Consider the following 22,380-nt stretch of genomic DNA (forward strand, 5'->3'; position numbering starts at 1 on the left):
TTAACAGATTGGACAAAAAACTTAGAGGCATTTTGTCTGTCTTTACATTCTGAATTCAAATCTCACCAAGGTCAACTTTGGTTTTCATTCTTTCAAGGTTGATAAAATAAGTACCAGTTGAACACTGGGGTGGATGTAATTGATTTATTCCAAAACTGCAGGCCTTGAGCTAAAATTTGAAATCATCATCATTATCATTATTATTACTATTATTATTATCATGAGTCATGGCTTAGTGGTTAGGGTGTTGCACTCAGGATTGTGAGATCGTGGTTTCAATTCCTAAACTTGGTGGTGCATTGTGTTCTTGAGCAAAACACTTCATCTCACATTGTTCTGCAACCACTTCAACAACTGAAGTGTGGTACACCGTGTACCTGTTCAGGCAACATCAATTTGATGGAGTGAGCTAATGTACAACACATACATTTGATCCCTATAAATATTTGTCCTGGTCATTCAATAAAAGCTGGACACTCATATGTCGTCCTCGATGAGAGAATCCATCATTATTGAGAAGATAACCATGTAAGGTGGCTAACTGTCAGAATCATCATCATGTTGGACAAAATGCTTAGCAGTAATCCTTCAGGCTCTTCATCTTCGGAGTTCAAACTCTGTCAAAGGGTGACTTAGCTTTTCATCCTTTTCAGAGTCAATGAAATAAAGTATCAGTCAAGTACTGGGACTAATCTAATTAACCTACTTCCTTCCATCAAAATAGCTGGCCTTGTGCCAAAATTTGAAATCCTCTAGGAGTGGTTGGCATTAGGAAGGGCATCCAGCTGTAGAAACTCTGCCAGATCAGATTGGAGCCTGGTGCAGCCAAATTGTCTAACCCATGCTAGCACGGAAAGCAAACATTAAACGATGATGATGATGATTATTAGGATAATGGATTGAAAGAATTGTATGAGCATAAGAAAAAGATGTTAAAAATGCTTTGCAGTATTAGTTCCAGCATTTTACACACTGAGTTCAAATCTTGATAAAGTCAACTTTGTTTTTATCCCTCCATAGTCAATTAAATAAAGTATCAATGAAATATCTGGAGTTAATGATATCGACAATTTGCTCCCCTAAAATTACTAGCCTTACTCCAAATTTGACACAATAATAATAATAATTATTATTATTATTGACAAGCTGGCAGAATCATTAGCATGTTGGATACAAAACTTAGCAACATTTCTTCTCAGTCTTCACAAACTGAGTTCAAAACTCACCAAGGCTAACTTAATCTTTCACTTTTTTTGGAATTGTTAAAATAAAGCACCAGTAAAGTACCAGGGCAGGTATTCAAAAATTGCTGGCCTTTTGCCTAAATCAGAAATTATTATTATTATTATTGTTATTATTGTTTTTGTTGTTGTTGTTATTATTATTATTATTAGATAAACATCTGCAAGCATAAAGAAGTTGGTGAATTAGTAGATTCATGAGAGCATCGGATAGAATCTGTACACTGAGTTCAAATCCTATCACGGTCAAGTTTGCCATTCATCCTTCTGGATTTGATAAAGTACCATTTAGTTACTGGGACTGATTCCTCTCTGTCTCTTTCTCTTGCTCTGTCAGTCAACAAAATTACACTGAGAAAAGTTGTGGGACACCAGACACAGCATTGTTTTCTCCAGATCTTCAGGTATGGAGAAGGGCTGATCAAGAGGCTAGCAACCATTTTCCATAGAGGCAGGAGTAGTCATGGCTGGAAATAATCCAGTGGGGTGGAATCATGACTAGAGCCCATTGGATCATAAGACTGCTTCTTCAGAGCTGACCTAGGGTTAAATAACACCCTCAAATGTACAGCTTCATGGACTATTTATAGGGATTGCTAAAATACCAAATCTAGATAAAGATTACATTTTGTAAATCTAAAAGATAATCTACACAAATTGACAGGGAAGAAAAAAAAAAGAGAAAACATTCTATCGTTCTATACATAGGAATTCAAAGCCAATACTTAAAACTCAAATCCTCTTTCGTCTGTTCTTTATCCAGGATACATGTAAATATTTAAAAAGCTTATGTTCTATATTTGAACATCTACAACTACTACCACCATCATCACCATCACTAACTACCATTACAGCTCATAGCAATTTTCCTCTAAAACTGTAGCCTTTGTGATTTTCCAAGCTATGTTTGTGTTTTTAAAACATTGTTCAATCATTCGTTCGTTTTTTTTCCCATGCTAATGTAGATTAGACAGAGGAAATATTTGAGGAATTATTTACAGCATGATGCTCTCTCTGTTGCTAACCATTGCTGTTTTTTTTTTAAATGGGATTTTTTTTACCATGAGGAAATTAGAATGTGCAAAGCTATCAGATGATTTGTTTGACAAGAAATTTCAACAAATGTCATTTGATACAACCAAGCCACAAATATCACTGCAAAACTCGGTGAGCTGTGAAAGCTGATATCACCATCTGAAGGCATAGCTCAATATTGACTGTAAACATTTTACACATATTGGCTGTGTGGAAAGATGTTTGCTTCCCTAACCACGTGGTCCTGGGTTCAGTCCCACTACATAGTACCTTGGGCAAGTGTCTTCCACTATAGCTTCGGGATGACCAAAGCTTTGTGAGTGGATTTGGTAGACAGAAACCGAAAGAAACCCGTTGTATGTGTGTGTGTATGTATATATATGTGTATACATATATAGGTGTGTGTGTGTGTATGCATATATATGTGTATACATATATATAAGTGAATGTGTGTGTGTGTATTTATATATGTATATTTATATATATATATTCATGTATATGTACATATATAAGTATATGTACATATGTGTGTGTATATATACGTGTGTGTGTGCATATATATATGTGTGTGTGTGTATGTGTGTGTGTGGCTGACCCCACCACCGACTGACAACTGGTGTGGGTGTGGGTTCAGCAAGGAGACCATTAGAATAAGTAACAGGCTTTAAAAAAAATGGAAATACTGGAGTTGATCATTTCAACTAATATCCCTCACAGTGGTGTCCCAGCATGGCCACAGTCTGATGACTGAAACAAATAAAAGAGATAAGATGTGTGTGTGTGTGTATACATATATATATATATATATATATATATATATATATATATATAGAGAGAGAGAGAGAGAGAGAGAGAGAGAGTAAGGACATAAATGTGAAACAAGGTGGGAAATAGTAGTACTCAAATACCAGAGGTAGAGTAATATGCTTTATTCGAAAGCAGCAAAAATATCACAAAAACTGTTACTCAGATTTTCACATTCCCATTCATCAGACAGTTTTGTTTAGAATCAATGAACTGACGTTTTTACTTCGATTTCACCATGGTATGCCTTTGGGAAATGTATGAATATCAAAATCTCGTTTCCATTCATCCGTAAATCAGAGATCCTATCGCTACATTAAATATCATTAAATTGGTTAAACATGTAAAAATAGCAGTAATTTGACACTGTCGAATATTGAGTTATTCATTTTGTCATTTCTAAACAAAACTGTCCGACGAAGGGGAATGTGTAACTCTGAGTGTGATATTTTTGCTGCTTTTTAATATATATATATATATTATATATATATATATATATATAATATGTGACAATTATTCGGTAGCCATGATAAAACTCCAAGTTTCAGATGTTGGGGCAGAAACCCGCACCGGCATCTCTTCAGTTATTGGGCCATCAAAAAATTATTTGATGGCCCGATAATTGAAGAGATGCCGGTGCAGGTTTCCGCCCCAACATCTGAAAGCTGGAGTTTTATCATGGCTACCGAATAATTGTCACATATTATATTTACAGATAAATTCCTCTATTTACATAGTATCACGGTCTCTTTCATTCTTTTGTTGTTTTACCATTACTATCAAAATATATATATATATATATATATATATATATATATATATATATATATATATATATATAGGTGCTGGTATGGCTATGTCATTAAGAAGTTAAGAAGTTTGGTGTGTGGTTAAGAAGCTTGCTTTGCAACCACTTGGTTTCAGGTTCAGTTCCACTGCACAGCAACTTGGGCATGTGTCTTCTGCTACGGTCCTGAGCCAACCAATGCCTTGAGTGAATTTCAAAGACAGAAACTGTGTGAAAGCTCATTATCTGTGTGTGTGTATGTGTGTGTGTTTGTGTGTGTGCGTGTGTGCATGTGTGTGTGCATCTGTCTTTATGTTTGTCTACCCACCCCTACACCATTTGACAACAGGTGCTAGTTTGTTTCTGTCCTTATAACCTAGTGGTTCAGCAAAGGACTCGATAAAATAGGTACTAAGATTAGAATAAACACTAGGAGTTAATCCATTCAACACAAAAAAAATAATAAAATCCTTCAAATTGGTGCCCAATCAGGGCCACAGTCACATGATTGAAAGAAGGAAAAGTGAAAGAGATATGATGGTTTCTTTCCCAGCTTCTGTCAACTAAATTCCATCACAAGGTACCACAGTTTGGGGCTAAAGTAGAAAACACTCGTCCAAGGTGCTACACATTGGAATTGAACCTGAAGTTATGTGGTTGAGAAGCAAACTTCTTACCCACACAGCCATACATACACCCATTATTCATATTTACAAAAATCATCATTAGTCAATACTGCTTGTTTATTAGTAAATATATAAAATTCTCTAATTAATTAAAATTAGAACAGTATACATTCAAAGGACTCGATGGCCTAATTTTAATTGTCAATGAAAAATAAATTATGAGAAAAACATGAAAGAGCTTCAACTTGGTTGTTTAACCTGCTCAAAATAACAGCCAAATCTCCCTCAAATCATATGTTATAATCTTTAAAGAAACAAAGCACATTGGATAATGTAGTTCAGGGTATGCAATGCCAGTAATATTAGAGTGACAGCGGAAATGCCTTTGATCGTAAATATGTTCATTCAGAACTGACATGGGGTAAAATGACAAAATGAATATACCAATATTCAACAGTGTCAAATTACTGCTATTTTTACATGTTTAACCAATTTAATGATATTTAATATGGCGATAGGATCTCGGATTTACAGATGAATGGAAATGAGATTTTGATATTCATACATTTCCCAAAGGTATACCATGGTGAAATCGAAGTAAAAACGTCAGTTCACTGATTCAATCTCTTCAAGAGCCTGCTTCAGTTCTCCAGTGTTCACATAATTATAAATTCTGAAATGCAGCTGACTCCATCAGGATTGTAACAAAACAATCGTACGAAACTCAACTGAGAATATTTCAATTAGTTAGCACTTGAATCTCAGACGGATGCAACTATTGAGCGATTGGAAACAATATTCCTGATTTCAAGTTCTTTTAAAGTGTAGGAAAATGTGATAAATCAATACAGTAGTGCCTGAGCAAGATAACATGAACTGCCATGGCTTATTAATTCAATACAGAGTCACTTGAGAAACCATTCTTTACTTAAAGTGCCACAAGAGTTCACTGAAATGGAAGAAACCGCTAATGGACAGGATTCTGTTTATCAACCACAGACTGCAACAATGAACACTATGGACTCCTCTTTCTAGCTGTTTCACATCACGTATGTTACTGTTATCTTTAAGAAAGGCATAAATACCACACAGTCACAAAGCCTACCATTATCACCACCACCACCACAAAAAAGATGGTGAGCGTGGACCTATACAAGAATTAATATTACATAATACTTCAATACTATTTTTTCCTAAGCACAAATCAATATTCCACCATCTCTAACCATCTCTCTTTCTCCCTGTACACTCTTGCAATCTCAATGCACCCACCTTCCCTGTTCTTTTTTTTACTCATTTTCATTCACCTTCTTGTACTTTGAGAGTATACCCTGACACCTCATCACTATTTTTAGCTCTCTTTCAAACACTCACCCAGTCTTTCATAATGTGAGTAGCTATGTATCTCCTCTACAACAAAAAGACTTGTTCTGACCCCTTCTTTCATATGTTAACCTCACATCACCCAGCATAAACCTACCTCCTTTTCTATAGTAACCCCACTCAGTCAAAGAGGATCTTAGTCCTGTGAGCTGCATTGCAACCTCACCAGTGCTGGCACAATGAAAAAAAGCACCTAGTACACTTTGGAAAGTAGTTGATGTTAGGAAAAGCATCCAGTTGTAAAAACCATTCTGTTTCAGTCATTAGACTGTGGCCATTTTGGGGCACTGCTTTGCAGAATTTTTATCGAGAAAAATCAACTCCAGTGCTTATTATTTTTGAAGCCTGGTACTTATTCTATCAGGTTCTTTTGCTGAACTGCTAAGTTAGGGGGACATAAACACACCAACATTGGTTGTCAAGTGGTTGGTGGGGACAAGCACACACACACACACACACATATATACGACGGGCTTCTTTCAGTTTCTGTCTACCAAATCCACTCACAAGGATTTGGTTGGCCTGAGGCTATAGTAGAAGACACTTGCCCAAGGTGCCACACCGTGGGACTGAACCCAGAACCATGTGGTTGGGAAGCAAACTTCTTACCATACAGCCATGTCTGTGCACAAACGCAGTCCTTGGACTCATCAGATCCTACCAAACCATCTAACCCTTGCCAGCATGGAAGACAGAACTCAAAAGATGATGATAATGATAATGAGATATTTATTTCTTTTCTATTCATAGCATGGTTGTATCACCAAAGACTGAGTTGTCTTTTACACATATTCTATTGAAAGCTGGCATGACAAGGTGATTCCTATTTCAATTCTACTTTTCTGTAACTTGACCTTCTGTCATAGCCTTGGTCTGACCCTCACCTTACATATATTCCCCAGTGCAGAAACTTGTTAGAAGAACTGACTTTGTCATTAGTTGGTAGCCTTCATCTGTAACTCAGTTTAATTATTTTTGTTACCATAATTCCGTTGAGATGCTCTGTGTTTCTTTCAATTGATTTTAAATATAACAAAGACTTAGTTATCATTAAGCTAGTGTTAGGAACATAAATTGTGGCTAAGGTTTGGTGGAAGATTTTTATTCAAAACTTATGAAAACAAGACATTTGTACTACAGAGCCAGAAGTGGTTTCAGCTAGGTTGGTATCGAAAGGGTTAAATCAATCATTTGTTAACCCCTTTGTTACCATATTTCTGTTGAGATGCTCTGTGTTTCTTTGAATTAATTTTAAATATAAGAAAGAATTTAGTAAAATAACTTAGTTATCATTAAGCTAGTGTTAGGAACATAAATTGTGGCTAAGGTTTGGTGGAAGATTTTAATTCAGAACTTTTGAAAACAATACATTTGTACTACAGAGCCAAAGGCGGTTTCAGCCAGGTTGGTATCAAAAGGTTTAACACCACCAACTGATCCTTGGCTGTCTTTAGCAGAATCCACTCTGTAACAAGTATTCATGCCAAAACTCTGGCCTGAAAATAGCTTCCTCCTTTTCTTTCACCAGTTGTTGGAAGATCTGTAAGGAAATAAGGACATCATCTTCCTCTTCTGACAAATGCATAAAGCCTCACCTCTTTAAAAAAACCCACATTCTTTGCAATAACATTATTTCCCTTTGCAGGCATTTCTAAATGTTGTACCTAGAGGTAAAATTTTTAGGCATGGCTATGTGGTTAAGAAGCTCGCTTTGCAATCATATAGTTTTGGGTTCAGTCCTACTGTGGGCTGCTTGGATAAGTGTCTTCCACTATAGCCACAGGTCAACCAATGCCTTTTGATTGAATGTGTTAGATGGAAACTGTGTAGAAGCTTGTCGTGTGTCATCATCATCATCATCGTCGTTTAACGTCTGCTTTCCATGCTGGCATGGGTTGGACGGTTTGACTGAGGACTTGCAAGCCAGAATGCTGTACCAGGCTCTAAACTGACCGGGCAAATTTTCTACAGCTGGATGCCCTTCCTAACACCAACCACTCTAAGTGTACTGGGTGCTTTTTACATGCCACCAGCACAAGGGCCAGTCAGGCAGTACTGGCATGTGTATGTGTGTGTATATATATATATATATATATATATAATATATATATATATATATATATATATATATATATATATAATTTGTGTGTGTGTGTGTGTGTTTGTTTCCCTCACTACTTGACAACTGGTGTTTGTTTGTTTACATCCCCATAACTTAGTAATTCAGCAAAAGGGTCAATAGAGTAAGTACCAAACTTAAAAATGCAAATAAAAAAATGTACTGAGGTTGATTTGCTCAAGTAAATCACTTCAAGGCAGTATCCCAGCATGGCCCCAGTCCAAGTACAAGATAAAAGACACACACACACACACACCAAATTACAAAGGAACAATTGCAAGTAATAAACACCAAAACGCCACAGTTGACATTGACCAAGATAAATAATTGAAACCTTATTAAGTCCAGAATATTATCAGTTCTCATTTTAATTATTCCAGAATGACATAAAATAAATAAATAAATAAATAAATAAAATAATAAAATGTAACCCTTACAAAATATCACTTTGGAGCAAACAGCAAAGTACGAGGCATTGGATATTGCAAGGCATCCGTCCAATCTAATTAGCAGGAACTGGTGTGCATTTTTTGTTTTTGTTTTTAGTGAACATGTGAGAATACATTTTTTTTTTAACATCAGCCGGCAGTTTCAGTAGTCTGAAGCTTTTAGCTTTTGGAACTGACAAATGGAAAGAGTGGCTGTCAGAGTAAGGAAGGAAACTACAAGTAGATAGATAAGTGAGAGAGAGAGAGGGAGAGAAAGTTGTGTTTACTGAAATAACTTTGATTTTACATGTTTTATATATATATATATATATATATATATATACATACACGTATATATACATACATGTATATACATACATGTATATACATACATGTATATATACATACATGTATATATACATACATGTATATATACATACATATATATATATACACATATATATATATGAATGTATGTATGCATATATATACATATACACATATATAATATATACATATATATATATATATATATATATATGAATGTATGCATATATATATACATATACACATATATAATATATACATACATATATATATATATATGTACGTATATATACACACATTCATATGCATATATACATACATACATGCAAATACATACACACATACTCTTTACTCATACACATACATACACACTCCTTATAAACATATCACATACATGCATACAAAACATACATACATACATTAATGCACATATAACCAAAACATACATTAGTTAATGCACTTTAAAGCACCAGAATATGTAAGATCATTCAGCAATGATAGAATATTGTATATAAAACACAAGATTTCATCTTAAAACAAACCAAATTACAGGCAACCATTGCTTGTGCGATCTGTTGGTTGTGGTCTTTAGGTCCTGATCCTAAAATTGCAGGTTCAAATCCTGGACCAAGTGATAAAACTAGAATATCAGTCAGATACTGGGGCTGGTTTAAGCAATTAAACCTTTCCTCTAAAACTACTTGCCTGGTGTCTACATCAGAAATGAGGTGATGATCTAGCAGAAGCATTAGGCCAATGGAAAAGATGCCTTGCAGCATTTATTCCAGCATTTTACATTTTAAGTTTGAAGGGTTTTAGTCAATATTCACTGACCCCAAAACTTGACTGATGCTTCATTTTACTGACCCTTCAGGAATGAAAGGTAAAGTTGACCATAGCAAGATTTTGAGCAGAAGAGCAAGAACATTAATAATAATAATGGTTTCAAATTTTGCCACAAGGGCAGCAATTTTGTGGGAGAGGACAAGTCGATTACATCGAGCCCAGTATTCAACTGGAACTTAATTTATCAACCCTGAAAGGATGAAAGGCAAACTTGACCTCAGCTCCCTCCCCCAAAATTTTGGGCCTTATGCCTAGAAATGAATAATAATAATAATGATGATGATGATTATGATTATGATCGCCAATTTTTGGCACAAGGCCAGCAATTTTGGGGGCGGGGATACTTATTTTATCAACCCTAACAATTCTTTCTACTATATGCACAAAACACAGTACACAACAGGTACTTATTTTTTTTGACCCTGAAAGGATGAAGTGAGCGAATGATTCTGCAAGCTCAACACCTTAATAATAATTAGCTGAGATAGCAGAATCATTAACATACTGGTCAAAAATGCTTAGCAGTATTTCAACCACCTTGACATTCTAAGTTCAAATTCTGCTTTGCCTTTCATCCTTTCAGGGTTGATGAAATAATTATCAATTCAACACTGGGGTCGATGTGACTGACTTACCCCCATCTCTGCAAATTTCATGCCTTTCATCATTATTATTATTATATAAGGTGGCAAGCTCAGAATGGTTAGCAAGCCAGGCTAAGTGCTTAGTAGCATTTTGTCTGTCCTTACAGTCTGAGTTCAAATTCTGCCATGGTTGACCTTTCATCCTTCTGAGGTCAATGGATAAATACCAGTTATGCACAGGGGCTGATGTAATCAACTAGCCTCTTCCCTCAAAATTTCAGGTGTTAGAAAGAATTATTATAATAAATTATTAGGCCAAAAGGAATGATAACAGAAACTTTCCTCTTTGGCAAAGCCCTCATTAACTTTTTCAAGTTTCACTTGAAAAGGAAAGTGAGGATAGAGAGGGAGGTGCTGTCCTCGAGTGAATTTATGAAAAGGTGGGTGAAAGATGCAAAAATGGCAAGAGTGGATGGTACCACTCTCAGTGTAAACCTGTGAGTCGGAAGAAGGAAATTGGAGTGGACTCTCGTCCTTGGTACTCAGAGTGGTCTTGGATGGTGGGGCTCCTTGATTGTCCCTAGATGTCATCCTGAACCAGAGGGATCCCATCATGATCCCCTTTTTTCTCCCCTCTTTTTCTAGTGTCATATACTGAGTATACTTCCCTTCTTCTAATATATACAAAGTATACTTCTTATTTTATTATTCCGTTATATGTAAACCCCAACACTTTATGTCTGTCTTTGTATTGTCCCCTCTGTCTTTGTATTGTCCCCTCATCCTTTGCCCTGGTGACAAATAAAAGAAATCATCATCATCATCATTATTATTATTATTATTTGCTAAGAACTGGGCCAAAATCCAAGGAATTGTTGTCATGTACTGGAATAATAAAAAAAAATTTAATTTTGCATTCTTTTATTAAATAAAAAAAAATGTCAAAGTATTTGAAAATTGGAATGTTTTAGAGAATAAAAGTTTTTTAATGCCCACTACATAAAATGTGTTAACATTACCTTAATTATTGTTGTTTCATACAGCTGTCAGCTCAAGGTAATTTATTCTTTAAACAATTTTATTTCTCTGTACTGACAGGTGTATAGTCTAATACTTGTACTTACTGATTCTCTCATCTGATGCTGAGACCCCCTTCGATCATGACTGACCATGGGATTGCACCTAGAAAGTTACCCTCCCAGGCACAAGTCCGAGCAAGGTTGTTTATGGAAGACCAGCAGTCGCCCACGCACACCGGCCTCCCATTTCTATGCCACCAGTGTTATCCAAAGGAAAGGCAAAGGCCGATACAGCTTGGCGCCTGTGACATCGTAACTCATTTCTACAGCTGAGTGAACTGGAGCAAAGTGAAATAAAGTGTCTTGCTCAAGAACACAACATGCAGCCCAGTCTGGGATTCGAACTCATAATCGTAAGATCGACATTCTAACCACTGAGCCATGCACCTTCACTACCTCTCATCACCACCGTGTTAAGTAGCAATTAAGTTTGATGAGGTGATAAGAAGACAGAAACATGACAGGAGCTGTCTCCCATATTTGTCAAAAATGAAAAAAAATTTAATTATTCATTAATATTACTTTTTCATTACCACATAACTATTTCTATTTGACTTCAATTAAACATGTTAATGTGAACTGAATTATTCAAAAATTAGTTTTAAATTAAATACTTTAACATGAACATATGAATTAGATATGTCATCATGAACTTTTACTGATGTTCATGCTGTTGTGGCAGCACACCTGTTTCCATCTTCATTCCTGATCTCTCCCTCTCTCTCTCTCACTGAGTAAGCTTGTACCTCTTCTACAGCAAGACACCTGTTTCTGTCTCTGCCTCACTATAACCTTTTATCAAGATCACCCCCACCCAAGCTTTTTTGTCTTCCAAGTACTTGGTGATCCTGTCAGTGTATGTGCCACTTAAAAGCACCCAGTCTGAACTGTAAAATGGCTGACATTTGGAAGGGCATCCAGCTGTAAAAACCTTGCCAAAACTTACCTCGCCTGTACTTCATCATCATCATTATCAATTTTTAACGTCCGCTTTCCATACTAGCATGGGTTGGACGATTTTGACTGAGGGCTGGCGAACCAGATGGCTGCACCAGGCTCCAATCTTGATCTGGCAGAGTTTCTACAGCTGGATGTCCTTCCTAATGCCAACCTCTCTGAGAGTGTAGTGGGTGCTTTTTACATGCCACCAGCATGGGAGCCAGTCAGGCGGTACTGGCAACAGCCTCACTCAAATCTTTTTACACATGTCACTGGCACAGGTGCCAGTAAGGCAATGCTGGTAACGATCACACTCGAATGGTGCCTTTTACGTGCTACAAGCACGGAAGCCAGTTAGCCTCTCTGGCAACGATCACGCTCGGATGGTACTCTTAGCACCCTACTAGTACGGGCACAAGTGCACCACATAAATAGCACTAAGTCTACTCTGCTGAGTGGTTGGTGTTAAGAAGGGTTTCCAGCTGTAAAAATCCTGCCAAAACAGTTACAAAAGTCTGGTGCAGGCTTCTGCCTGGTCGTCTCATGTCAGACCATCCCGACCATGCCAGCATGCAAGGCAGATGTTAAACGATGATGATGATAATAACAATCAATTATTGTTTCTAATTTGGCTTCAATGCTAGCAATTGTAGTGTGGGTGAGGGTTAACCGATTACATCAAACCAATACTTAACAGATTATATCAAACTAGGAAGAATGAAAGGTAAATATGATCTAGGTAGGATTTGTACTTGAATTATGTACCATGTATACTGGCATATAAGATATGCTTTTTCATTCTTAACCCTTCATTACTGTATTTATTTTGAGATGCTCTGTATTTCTTTCAATTACTTTAAATATAATAAAGAATTTAGTAAAATAACTTAGTTATCATTCAGCTAGTGTTTGGGAACATAAATTGTGACTAAGGTTTGGTGGAAGATTTTAATTCAAAACTTACGAAAACAAGACATTTGTACTCGGAGCCAGAGCCGGTTTCAGCCGGGCTGGTAACGAAAGGGTTAAACATAACAAAAAATTGCCATGCAATTGTATTACAGATAGGATACTGAGTATATTACTGCCTGATGAAACCTATTGACCCTTTAGTATTTAAACCAGCCATATCCATCCAAAATATTCTACCTGCTTTATGTCCAGACTAGTCAAACCTGTCTCCTCACACTTGCCTTGCAATGTCATTATAAAAATAAACTAACACATCATCAGAATCTGGAAGCTACAAGATAATTCATGATTAATTCCAAAACAAAGTGAATAAATAAGTATTAGATTCAACAGAATAATCCGAATGCTAAAGGATTAAATTTGTTTTTTTCCACAAAATATACTTGTAAAGTTGCATCTTATGGGAGAAAGTGTTATATAAGCTGGCAAATACTATATGTTAAACATGAACTTAACAATTAGGCGTAGGAGTGGCTGTGTGGTAAGAAGCTTGCTTGGGCACGTGTCTTCTACTAAAGCCTCGGGCCGACCAGAGCCTTGTGAGTGGATTTGGTAGACGGAAACTGGAAGAAGCCCATCGTATATATATATATATATATGTACATACAAACATACATGTGTGTGTATGTGTGAATATATGTTTGTGTGTCTGTGTTGGTCCCCCCCAACATCGCTTGACAACCGATGCTGGTGTGTTTACGTTCCCATAACTTAGCGGTTTGGCAAAAGAGATCGATAGAATAAGTACTAGGGTTACAAAGAATAAGTCCTGGGGTCGATTTGCTCGACTACAGGCGGTGCTCCAGCATGGCCACAGTCACATGACTGAAACGAGTAAAAGAGTAAAGAGTAATTAGAAAATTGCTTTACCTGAATGTGAGAACTGCAAATGGACGGTATGATTTGTGGCTGGAGTCGGAATTGAGTTTGTTGCCCCAAAAATCATGAAAAAATAAATTTCCAATAGGTTCACTTGGTGTGAGATCGTTATTGTTCAAGATGGCTTCAAAGTCATCAAAAACAAAATGGCCTGAAACGCTGTTAAGGAAACAGGCTGTGGCCAAAATGAAGACAATGGTAGCTGCTGGAATGAATGAAAGCCTTGGTATGGGTAAGCATTCATCCCAGGTGAAAACAGATTTTGGTTCATGGTGAGAATTAGAATTTGTGTGTGAATTTACTCCATTTTTGTAAGATTTCATGATGACACCAAAGGAAACATGATAGAATCTGAAAAACAAAGAAGTAAATAAATTGATAAATAAATATATAAATGGGTGGAGACATGGCTGGATGGTGAAGAAGCTTGCTTTGCACTGCATAGCACCTTGGGCAAGTTCCTCAGGCCAACCAATGCCTTTGAGTAAATTTGGTAGATGAAAACTGTTGTGTATGTATGTGTATCATCATCATCATTTAACATTCATTATCCATTTTGTTTTTTTTTTTCTGTTTGTTCCTTCTCAAGCCATGCCTGGCTCATAAGAGCTGGTTTCCTGGTTTCTTGGCATATAGGTTCCCCACCTGGACAGGACGCCAGTCTGTCTCAGGTGAGCTGCAAGATGCAGGAGGAAAGAGTGAGAGAAAGTTGTGGTGAAAGAGTCAGCAGAAGTTCGCCATTACCTTCTGCCGGAGATGCGTGGAGGTTAGGTGTTTCGCTCATAAACACACACATCGCCCAGTCTGAGATTTGAACCCATGATCCCTCGACCGCGAGTCCGCTGCTCTAACCACTAGGCCATGTGACACCACATTCATTATCTGTGTGTGTGTTTTTGGACCCTGCCCTCCATACTACCAGTTGAAAACCAGTGTTGGTTTATTTATGTCCCCATAATATAACAGTCCAGCAAAGCTGACTGACAGAATAAGCACCGGACTTACAAAAGAAAAAGAAATACTAGGGGCAATTTATTCAGCAAAAACCCTTCAAGGCAAGTACCCCAGCATAGTCACAGTACAATGACTGAAACAAATAAACAAAGGTGAAAGAAGATAAATAAATAAATCAGAATAAATTAGTAAAGACAGCAGATCAGAAGTGAAAGCAATTAAGATGAAAGTCAAACTTATAATCGCAAAGTTAAATACAAAGATGAAAAAACAACAAACACATACAGTAACCAAAACTTCTAAAAAACCTCACCACATTCTCAATTCTATGACATTAGTTGTATTTCAATTAATTTTAAAAACCAATTAAATACCAATTAACTAGTAGTATCCTTTATCTCTTTTTTTAAAATTTTATGTTTCAAATTAATAACCAATTTGAAAATTGAATGAATTTACATTAGTTGATATTGAAATGACTCAATGTGAAATAGAATATTTAATTAGTACTTCTTCTCACACAACACACACACACACACAAAACGTGCTGAATTAATTCTTCATATAGTATTTTAGTTCACATTAATTATTGTATAAAAAATATATAAACGATAATGAATAGCAACTGTAAAAGGAAGAAATTACTTGAAAATGAATATGGTGATTTTAATTAAAAGTATTGACATGTGCATTAATATTTGTGAATCAGAATTGTAACCTAATTTCAAATAGACTCTAGAATGTCAGCTGTTTCTGAGGCTGCCCATACAGGAAGACAATAACTGCAATTGTTTCTCGTGCAGTTATCATTACTGGGTAATTTATTCTTTAACCCTTTCGTTACTAACCCGGCTGAAACCGGCTCTGGCTCTTGTTTTCATAAGTTTTGTATTAAAATCTTTCACCAAACCTTAGTCACAATTAATGTTCCTAACATTAGCTTAATGATAACTAAGTTATTTTACTAAATTCTTTTTTATATCTAAAATAATTGAGAGAAACGCAGAGCATCTCAAAATAAATACAGTAACGAAAGGGTTAAACAATTTTATTATTCTGTATAGGCACAGCCACAGTTGTGTGGAAAATGTTTATTTCTCAACAACATGGTTTACAGTTCTGGCCCATTGCATGGCTTCTTGGGCAAGTGTCTTCTACTGAGCCAATCAAAGCTTTATGAGTTTATGCGGTAAACAGAAACTAAAAGAAACCTGTTGTATGTGTGTGTGTGCACAGGTGTGTGAGTATATACACTCAAGGACACACACATACATACACATATATGCATATGCGCACACACACATTTATATATATATATATATATATATATATATGCACATACATCTATGTGCGTTATATATATATACACACACACACACATATATTTATATGTATGTGTGTGTGTGTGTGTGTGTGTGTGTGTGTGTGTGTGCGTTTGTGTGTCCTTGTTTTGACATCATGTGATAGCTGTAAATGAGTATCACTGCTATACAAGCAATGTTGTCCATTTCCAATATTCTGCAGAAACATGTTTTGGCATGGGGAAATATTTCCTTGCTTGGAAACAGGTGAGGAATGGCAACAGGAAGGGCGTCCAGTCATAGATTTATCTCAATAAATTCCATCCGACCTATGCAAGCATGGAAAAGGGGTTTCTTTAGCTTCCATTACATGGAGGAAACCTCTCTAAAGCTGGTGTCATGATAGAATGCATGACATATACAACAAAATAGCTCAGTTTTTCTCTGTTAGATGGAAAAAAAAAAAATGAACACAGCAGGACACGTGTTGTTGTCTCCTGGTCTCACTATAACATTTCATCATCTGACACAAGATCAAGAAGGAAATGATCATTTGTCACCTGAGAAATGCATGAACATACAATTAGAGCTATTCATATATATCACCACTGGTGCTCAATAGCAGTGATGGGTTACAGATATCCAATGGGCTAATTATGAGTTCATTACATTTCTGGTGATAAATGTTACAAGGGAGTATGTGTAATTGGATGCAGAATAACACAAGGATGTTATTTGTGAAGCAATTGTTTTTCAGTTTTTTCCTCCCTGATGTCTCCTGCTTATCTACCACTGAAAAACACACATACACACATGGTGTGCTTAAGACATTTGCTTTTTAATCACAAAGTTTTGGGCTTAGTCCCAGAGCATGACACTTTGGGTGTCTTCTATCAAAGCCTTGTGTGCAGAGTTGATAAATGGAAACTGAAAGAAACCGGTCATATATATAATCATCATCGTTTAACATCCATTTTCCATGTTAGCATGGGTTGGACGGTTCAACTGGGTTAATAATTTGAAACATAATTTTTTTTTAAATACACACACACACATGTATACCATGCTTCTGTACAGTTTTTATTTGCTAAATTCCACTTGCAGGTGTTACCCTACTTGAGGCTATGAAAGAAGCCATATGTTAGGTACCATGCAATGGAATTAAACCCAGTAGCATGTGTTTGTGAAGGAAACCTCTTAACCACATAGCCATTCATGCAACCCATTTATTTTCCTTCTCATGTATTCCTCATTTTACTCCTCTGAAGACTCTATTTCAAGTGTGACTAGTTATGTAACACATGAAATATGAGAGTAAATACTAATCACAGGGAAATAGTTTAATTAGGAATAAATAATTAATTAAGGTATTTCCCTCCACAACACATGAGACATGATGAATTCAACTAATTAAATAAGAATTGAATAATGGCATGTTCAAACCAGCTTGTTTGGTTGTTGGTTAGTACCATCTCAGTTCTGATAGAGTAGATTTATGATCAGAGGTGTTTAAATAATGACTATCCAGTCTTTCTGCGAATCAAAGGCGACAAAGTCTAATGTGTCCTTCTGTTTGGCCCTTTAGCATTTAGATTGCTCTGCCAAATATAATGCTTATTTATTTACATGGTTTTCAATTACTCATGAATTATCTCATAGCTTTGAGATTTCAATGAGGTTATTGTTTATATTTAGAATGACATTGTTGGATATGTGTGAGAGTATGTCTGTGCGTAAATGGGAAATTTGAACTTTTTCAAATAGTTTAACAGACTGTTTGCAGCAATGTTTAGCCCATCCCCCAGCACAAATTGTGTGTTTCTCTCTTTCTTTGTGTGTGTGTGTGTGTGTGTGTATATATATATATATATATATATATATATATATATATATATCTCAGAGACCCCCTTCGGTCACGAATGACCATGGGATTGCACCTAGAAAGTTAACCTCCAAGGCACAAGTCAGGGCTAGGTTGTTTATGGAAGGCCAGCAGTTGTCCATGCATACCAGCCTCCTCCTCTCCACGCCACCGATGTCATCCAAGAGAAAGGCAAAGGTTGGTACAGCTTGGCACCAGTGACTTCACAACTCATTTCTACAGCTGAGTGAACTGGAGCAATGTGAAATAAAGCATCTTGCTCAAGAACATAACATGCAGCCCAGTCCGGGATTCAAACTCACAACCTCACGGTTGTAAGCTTGATGCTCTAACCACTGAACCATGCACCTTTACTATATATAAATATATAATCATAAAAATTAAAAGTAATTTTAATTCAATTTTTTTCTTGAAACAATAAGTTTCTATAGAGATTAGAATTTAAATTCCAGTCTATGAAAAGTTTCTGTTCTACAATATTCTTAAAGGGGCGAAAAATTATCCAGCAACTCAGGTGGGTATAAAAGACTAACTGACATCTCTTGTCAAGAGTACAGGCGACAGTCAGATAGCTGTTTGTTGTGCACTCTGCTGTCATTATTTGATTGCTGTTATTCTGTGTGTTTGTGTGTAAAGATTGGTTATGTTTTGCAGGGTTGTTTTATTTTTACCGTTAACTTAGAAACAGAGAAAGATATAGCACCAGATATAAGAAAATAAGCCTTTTGGAGCTAGAAATGTGGAAAAACATGAAATTCTTCAAGTAGGCATGTGTCTTATGCGAAATCTGTGATGAGCCTGAATGATGCTGATGACCTGAAGTCACATCTGATATATATATATATATTGTTTAAATTTACAGAAAACAAAAGACAAAGACAGGTGTAAGAATAACAAGCAGGTGTATTAGTTTAACACTTGGGAAGAATGGAAAAGTTTTTTTACATTTTAAGCCTACACTCTTTGACAGAAAGGATTAAGAGGCAAAAAAAGGAGTGACAATGAAAAAAAATGGAAAGAGAAAAAAATATTTTGTAGATATATAATGGAAAAAAATATTTTTTCAGTTTTAAAATATTCTGTAAAATATACCTCATTAGAAGACAATTAAGAATTGTAGCCCAAGGAAGCTATGATTAAAATTGGTTCAGAATAGTCAAATCAGTGATAAGAACAATATTCAAAATTTTTTGCAAATGAAAGAGTAAAAGCTTTCTACCAAGCATTTATCATAAGAACTGTATGCATATTGGCAATTTCTATCTCTTTTCTCACACTAATGAATCTTACTTAATAAGACTGTATATATATTATATATATATATATATATATTTTAACAAAGTTTGGGCACATTATGTGGGGGCAGGTGAAACTATCTGCATGGTATATATATATATATATATAATTTTAACAAAGTTTGGGCACATTATGTGGGGGCAGGTGAAACTATCTGCATGGTATATATATATATATATATATATATATATATATATATATACCATGTAGATAGTTTCACCTGCCCCCACATAATGTGCCCAAACTTTGTTAAAATCCTATATTCTTTCCTTTCTTTGTAGTGAATAAAATCATTATATATTGACACTACAGTGATAATCAGGGGATCTTGTCTGACAATTGCTGTACTATGAAAGTGAAGCTTGAGATAAAGAATTCAGTTTCAAAACACTATGTACTTTACAATATTTATCGAGTAGTCTCTTCCTTTCTGAACAAAATTTAATGTATGAACAAATATACCATTGTTTTAAAGTCCACTTTTCCATGCTTGCATGGATCAGACTGAATTTGTTGAGGTAGATCTATAGCCAGATCCCTTTCCTGTTACTAACCCTCGTCTTTTTCAAAGCAAAAAGTAATATTTCCCCATGGCCAGGCAGGCTTTCATAGAAGATTGGAAATAAGCAACACTGCTTGTATGACAATAACACTCAGTTACAACTATTGCATGATGTCAAGACATGGGGACAAGCACACACATACATAATATCATCATCATCATGATGAATATATATATATATATATTATATATATGTATGTACCTTTCCTTCATTGGACAATAAACTCTGCTTGTTGAGGTAAGTGAAATCGAAATCAAATTCAATGACTGGCATCGGTGCTAGTAGAGCGCTAAGAGCACCATCCAAGCGTGATCGTTGCCAGAGCAGCTAACTGGCTTCCGTACCAGTGGCACGTAAAAAGCACCATTGCCTTACTGGTACTTCTGCCGGTGGCACATGAAAAAAACATTTGAGTGAGGTCATTGCCAGTGTTGCTGCACTGGCTCCTGTGCAGGTGGCACGTAAAAAACACCATTTGAGCATGGCTGTTGCCAGTCCCGCCTGTCTGGCCCTCATGCCAGTGGCACATAAAAGCACCCACTACACTCTTGGAGTGATAGATGTTAGGAAGGGCATCCAGCCGTAGAAACTCTGCCATATCAGATTGGAGCCTGGTGCAGCCATCTGGTTAGCCAGTCCTCAGTCAAATCGTCCAACCCATGCTAGCATGGAAAGCAGACATTAAATGATGATGATGATATATACACACACACACGTGATGGGTTTTTTTCAGTTTCTATTTGCCAAATCCACTCACAAAATTTAATCAAGGTACCATGCAATGAGACTGAACAGGAAACCACGTGGTTGGATTATATATGTATTAAGGTGGCGAGGTGGCAGAAACCTTAGCACGACGGGCAAAATGCTTAGCTGTATTTCGTCTGTCTTTACATTCTGAGTTCAAATTCTGCTGAGGTCGATTTTGCCTTTTATCTTTTCGGAGTCAATAAATTAAGTACCAGTTGCATACTGGGGTCGAACTAATTGACTGGCTCCCTCCCCAAAAATTTCGGGTCTTGTGCCTAGATTAGAAAAGTATATATGTATGTATCCATTAACACTATTTAATAGCCCATGAATGAAATAAAATGTTTTTAAAAATCAGCTCAGTCACCAATACCATAAGATGTACACTCCTTACTCTGTCACGACACTGTATAAAAGGCAGGAATCATTCTCTTTATGTTACTATATTTAATCAATTCTAGAGCTTCACCCATGGTATGTTGTTTAAAATCAACATACATTTGCAAATATATATTTAGGTGGAAAGGTTTGGAGAAATTGTACCTAACATCATTAACCATTTACTGAAAATATAAATTAAATTTGTTGCCCCCAATTATTATTTTTATATGTATTGAAAATCATTTACATTTTATATTTAAAAATTTATTTCAATTTTTAACTGTGGAACTTGAAGTAGATAACATTTTGACATCAGAGGCAAACACACACATGTGCATGCAGAAATATTTACATACTGTGAGGAGCATTATTACATTTACAAAAATAACTCGATGATTACACACACAAACAGAGAGAGAGAAAGAGAGAGGGTGATGGAAGAGACTGAGAAAAACATTTGAACGGGGTAATGTCAAATAAGTCAGCATCAAATCAACAATGCCAAAATGTCTCATTCCCCTTCTCCACATTTGGTCTCGGTATCTAAAGACTGATGGCTACGTTCTAACTCAATTCAATGTTGTCTACCCCTGGCTAGAAATGTAACCAAAAATGTAGTCAGTTCACATCTCACACATCTAAAACAGCTTAATAAGTAACAGCTGAAACTATTTGTCTTAGATACATCTCCAGAAACGAAGTCAGGTTCTAAAGTTAGGGGAGCAAGTAAATCGAAAAAAAAAAGGCGCCATGACACATACCAAACAATTTTAAATTCATTTCTCTTATATTATGTGAAATATTTCATTAGTTATATTACATAATTGTATTCTACATTCACTAATTTCATGTTTCAATAACAATGCCATTATGAATGAAACTTCATCTACCGATATATGTGTGATGTGAAAAAAATGAAACTCCACGGGATAGTTCAGTGTCAAGAGGTTATGACGTCAGGGTTTGGTTTGGTTCTTCAGATGTCAGCGGCCACTAACACACATCACAGGAGATTGAATAGACAGTTCAAAAACATGGGAGATTGGTCAAATAAAATAATGATCCCACATAGTTTTTTTTCCAAGGCCATGCGATTAACAAAAAAGAAGACATTCAACTTTTATCGCACAAGTGAACTAAAGAGTTTTAAAAAATGGTCGAAAAGGTGCCAATTTTGAAAAAGTGCTCGGGTGGGGGCGGTCGC

General features: G+C 36.1%; 1 protein-coding gene across 4 annotated transcripts in view; it reads right to left on the reverse strand.

Annotated features, from left to right (window-relative positions):
- Positions 1-22,380, reverse strand: part of LOC115210385 (protein O-mannosyl-transferase TMTC4) — a 144,932-nt gene that overhangs the window by 99,316 nt on the left and 23,236 nt on the right. For 3 of the 4 annotated variants that reach the window (XM_036502458.1, XM_029778958.2, XM_029778957.2), the window contains exon 2: positions 14,041-14,400. In XM_036502458.1, the coding sequence (XP_036358351.1) occupies positions 14,041-14,372 (332 nt within the window). In that variant the 5' untranslated portion in view covers positions 14,373-14,400. Of the gene's footprint in view, positions 1-14,040; positions 14,401-18,074; positions 18,078-18,935; positions 18,941-22,380 lie in introns of those variants that run through there. The other variant, XM_036502459.1, reaches the window with a different exon arrangement.

This window comes from Octopus sinensis, linkage group LG4, assembly GCF_006345805.1.
Source record: "Octopus sinensis linkage group LG4, ASM634580v1, whole genome shotgun sequence".
In the NCBI taxonomy this organism is placed as follows: Eukaryota; Metazoa; Mollusca; class Cephalopoda; order Octopoda; family Octopodidae; genus Octopus; species Octopus sinensis.